Source organism: Phaethon lepturus, unplaced genomic scaffold (assembly GCF_000687285.1).
Source record: "Phaethon lepturus isolate BGI_N335 unplaced genomic scaffold, ASM68728v1 scaffold50004, whole genome shotgun sequence".
In the NCBI taxonomy this organism is placed as follows: domain Eukaryota; kingdom Metazoa; phylum Chordata; class Aves; order Phaethontiformes; family Phaethontidae; genus Phaethon; species Phaethon lepturus.
In genome coordinates, this window is record NW_010534978.1 from 8,297 (window position 1) to 12,395 (window position 4,099).

The 4,099-nt window shown below is 40.0% G+C and overlaps 2 protein-coding genes across 2 annotated transcripts in view; both read right to left on the minus strand.

Annotated features, from left to right (window-relative positions):
• The window catches only part of LOC104619695 (splicing factor 3A subunit 3-like), a 3,928-nt gene extending 3,901 nt beyond the window's left edge, over positions 1-27 (minus strand). Inside the window, exon 1 of the mRNA XM_010285660.1 lies at positions 16-27. Coding sequence (XP_010283962.1) covers positions 16-27 — 12 coding nt within the window. The remainder of the gene's footprint in view (positions 1-15) is intronic.
• LOC104619696 (splicing factor 3A subunit 3) overlaps positions 1-3,950 on the minus strand; it is a gene marked incomplete at its 5' end in the record, with an annotated part of 7,863 nt that extends 3,913 nt beyond the window's left edge. Inside the window, 8 exons of the mRNA XM_010285661.1 lie at positions 315-387; positions 760-828; positions 1,188-1,326; positions 1,711-1,793; positions 2,258-2,349; positions 2,752-2,824; positions 3,299-3,404; positions 3,898-3,950. Coding sequence (XP_010283963.1) covers positions 316-387; positions 760-828; positions 1,188-1,326; positions 1,711-1,793; positions 2,258-2,349; positions 2,752-2,824; positions 3,299-3,404; positions 3,898-3,950 — 687 coding nt within the window. The remainder of the gene's footprint in view (positions 1-314; positions 388-759; positions 829-1,187; positions 1,327-1,710; positions 1,794-2,257; positions 2,350-2,751; positions 2,825-3,298; positions 3,405-3,897) is intronic.
• Between the last annotated feature and the right edge of the window lie 149 nt (positions 3,951-4,099).

The following is a 4,099-nucleotide window of genomic DNA, read 5'->3' on the forward strand; positions in this document are numbered from 1 at the left end:
AAGCAGGGAGGAGACGAGTCCAAACATTTCCCAAGAACTATTTGAATCCACACAACAAAATTCTAAATTTAGTTTTAAGAGATCATGAAATTTCCTATTACCTTTGTCTTAATTCCTTAAGCCAGATTGTTCTATACCAGAGACTTCAGTAAGTAGACTACAGCATCCCCTGATTAATTCCAAATGTTTTGTCTTTCTTGTACAAGAATTACTTTACCAGAATTTACAATAGAGATGACAAAACAAGTATTCCATAAAGGAATGCAAGACAGGAAGACCTAAAAAACCGAAAAGGAACTACAAAAAAACTGCACCTTACCCGCCACATTTTAGTCCCAGGGCCAGTAAAGCTGATTTTAATCTGTCCAGTCCGAGGGAGGCCAATTCCTGTTCAATTAAAGTAAATCACAGTAAGAGAGAAGCTATTAAATGCAATATGGATGCATGTCCATTTTAATTCATTGAAAAAGAAAAAAGACAACAAACAAAAAATGAACAGCATTCAAGAAAGGGTGACAATGCACTGTCAAGGGTGTACCACTCCTGACTGAAAAGTGAGGAATGTGACAAATCTAACCAGATCTTTCGAGTTACATCCCTCTAATGGGAGAAATTAAGTCAGCAGCATAATCAAGTTTTATTCAGAGAGTGCAGAGCCAGAGGCAAAAGTGCAGCAAGTAACATTATGAAAAGAAACAAAACGACTAAGCTTCCACCTGCTCAAAATTTAGCACCAAGTGCAGAGCACTGAAAACATACCTCCCAAGAGGAAAATGCTGAGAGATCCAGGTGGGCTCCAGCATGAGTGAGTGCACTGCTGGTCTCTTTCTGCCAAGAAAAAACGCATGCAAGATCTTTGTGATATCCTATATTGCATCCTTCACGCAATATAACATTCTAACCTCAAGAAAAGCAGTTAATTTCACAGAGAAAAATTCTCTCACTAAACTGAGCAATGGAATAATAGAAAAGATACAAAATAAGCAAACCTTAAAAAAGGTTCACTTCAAACTGGTTATGTTGGTTTTCTAATTCAAGTTAGTTTGCGATATTAAATTGCATCTTTGTGACACACAACTACACACCTTGCTATTTAGACTTAACCTTAGTGATGACTTTACACAAATGATTCACAGGAAACCTATCGGAAATACAGAAGCATTCACACGGGCTTAATGACTGCTCACCGGCCAGCCAGGGAACGTTCCATTTTCCCACTTCTTCTCAAACTCAGTCTGAATTTTCCCAAAAAGTTCATTCTGGTCCAGTAATGGTTTCACTCGATCTGTGTATTCCTGTAGGTACTCAAGAAGCATTTCAAGGTACCTGGCAGAGCAATCATGAGCACAGGTAATTCAATATCAACCTCTATCGTATTTCTCTAACCGCATCTTTGGAAAGTAATTACCCTCTAGTGCTCCACAGGGAAGTCATCAAGATTATGACGGTTTTCAACACATGATTTCTAGATGTAGCAGTTACAAGGATAAAGTAAGGTCCTTCCACAGAGTAGAACGTGGCTCTCCACATTTTTATTGCGCTGCATGTTTTCTCAGGGCTCAGACATACGGCTGACTCACTATAGCTCAGTGACCCAATTTACAGGAGTTAAGTTTGACTGTTAATTATATTCTTAGCAGCTGCACACTTAAGAAGCAAATTCTCTCTCATCAACTGTCATAAGAGAAGCAGGTAGGCAAAAAGTCTCACCTCTTATACTCAGCATTTTTTCTCTCCTTGGGAATATCAAAGAGTTGGTCAAATGTGGATAAGTAAGTGATATAATCCAATTTCTAAGAACGAAAATGTTTGAGTCAGATTTTATACACATACAGCCAAATTAACATCCAGTTTCCAGTTACCAGACCAGAAAAGTGCTAGCTCATGCCATTATTCTGGACTGCAGAGGCCCAGGGTTCTCTGTGCACTAACACATTGCCTTAGACACCTATCTACTTGGTAGCAGAAAACAGAGGCTTTTTACAAGGCCATCATTACATTAACAATAGAGAGATATAAACTGAAGAGAACAAAAGAGAAGAGTCATGAAGCAGCATTCGGAATTCAGATGCTGTCAAGCTATATATGCAAAGCGACTTTGAAATATCTATTTAGAAACAAACTTACTTATGTAAAAAAAAAAACAAAAAAACAAACCACACACACACAAAAAACCTCCCAAATAACCATGAACCAACCAAAAGAAAACCCCTCAGCCGTAAGGACTCAAGTTGCCCAGACACATGCAGCCACTTACCTCTGATGATTTTAGATTAATGTACTTGAGGTAACAATCATGCAGATCTAAGTATCGTCCGTACCCTTCCTCATCTGTGAACTCCACCAGATCTGTAGGAAAGATCATGAAGAGCTTTATTATGAGCTCAATCTTCCCTACTTATTATACATATGCTTTAGAACTTGAAAAGGATTAACCCTGGACTAATTTATGCTTAAAGGAAGATGTTTACAATGCAAGTGGGATATTGATTCATCAGACACCTGACTGCTTCTCTGTGTAAGCACACTAGAACATTCCTCAAGAAGAGCACCACTACTGTGGAATATTCCAGGAGGCTGCAGTTCAGAAGAATTTAAATGACAAAGGAAAAATTTTCAGAAGTCATTTGGTAAAAACGGAAGTGGAACTCTTGAAACAAGCAAAACAGATCAAACAATTCATTAAACACCACCTCTCAAGCAAGGACCATATTTTCACTTAAACTGGCCTCAGAAAAACTACAAACTTACTCTGAGCTTCTTCACTTGGGTTGTCTCTGGCTTTCAACAGTTCCTCGAACTCCACTGACATTGGAACACAGATCTTTTAAGAACAGGCAGAAGTTACAGAAAAAATTATTACTTCAGCTAATATAAAATCACAACAGGTTGCGAACAATAAAACTGCTAGCTGAAAAGGTATTCAAAGCATTTCTTCATCATTACTTTTTCACAAAGAAAAAAAGTTGGACTTTAGCCAGCAAGAGAAAGGCAAGACCAAATGCCAGCTCAGCAGCAGAATGTTCCTGAACTAACACACAGCAAGCAGACAACACAGCATCTTGTATCTTCTCCTTTTCATACCACTCTCACAGGAGCTTACATACTGCCTCTGAAATATATAAGTATCTTACATACTACCTAACCCTGAACATCTTCTTTTCTTAAGTAACATTTTAGTGTACTTAATACTTGTACATTAAGGCAACTAAACTGGAAAAAAAAGGACCGCTCATTGTAGAGATGAGGTTCAACAGACCATAAATCACCTGTTCTTATGAAATAGGTAGCTACTTACCTCATTTGGGTGCTTACGGTGAAATTCCTTAATCTGTTTCAGTCTGTTGTAGAATTCTGCAAATTCATTTGGGCCTGAAATGGCACTGAGTTCTTCTTTCCGCAAGCTACGAGTTAATGAAAAAGGACAGATTACCAGTGGAAAGGAAAACATGTTGACACTAATAAAAATCTTTTTCCAGGTCTAGCGCTGCATTTTGATCACACAAAGCTCCAGTAAGAAGGACTGCAAACCTCAGAAAGTCACATCACATCTCACAGTCTGCTGGGCTTACAGCTTGAGGCTCTGGGTCACGTATCCCACTAAACACGCTGTAGTCTCCACTTACAAACTTTCAAGGCAACTCACAGCCTCCCCTCATGACTTAAACCAACAAAATAGCAAAATGCATATACCCAGCACGTACATATTCAGTGTGCAATCTGGGTTCTGCTCTGGCAGGTTTAGTCTCCAAAACTTGATTCCTGGTCTCACATACCATCATTACTCCTCATATGTTTACAGCTGACTTAGAACAGCCAAGTTCTTCATCTGCAAAACACCTTCAGCAGGCGCTCAACTGCACACATGCCAAACGAGGTGTTTGTACAAGCACTCACCCGTCCTTGTCGTCATACAAGTCTCTCAGGTTGCCGCTCACTTCCATGTACCTCTAAAAAACAAAAGAAAGCCCCAAGTGCCACAAAGGACATTACCAGGGACAAGACCCGCTCGTTCCGGGGCACTCTGGCAGCACTAGGCAGAGGCCTGGCCTGCATCGCGCTGCTCCCGGGGCCGCCGTCGAAGCCCACCCCAGGCCTG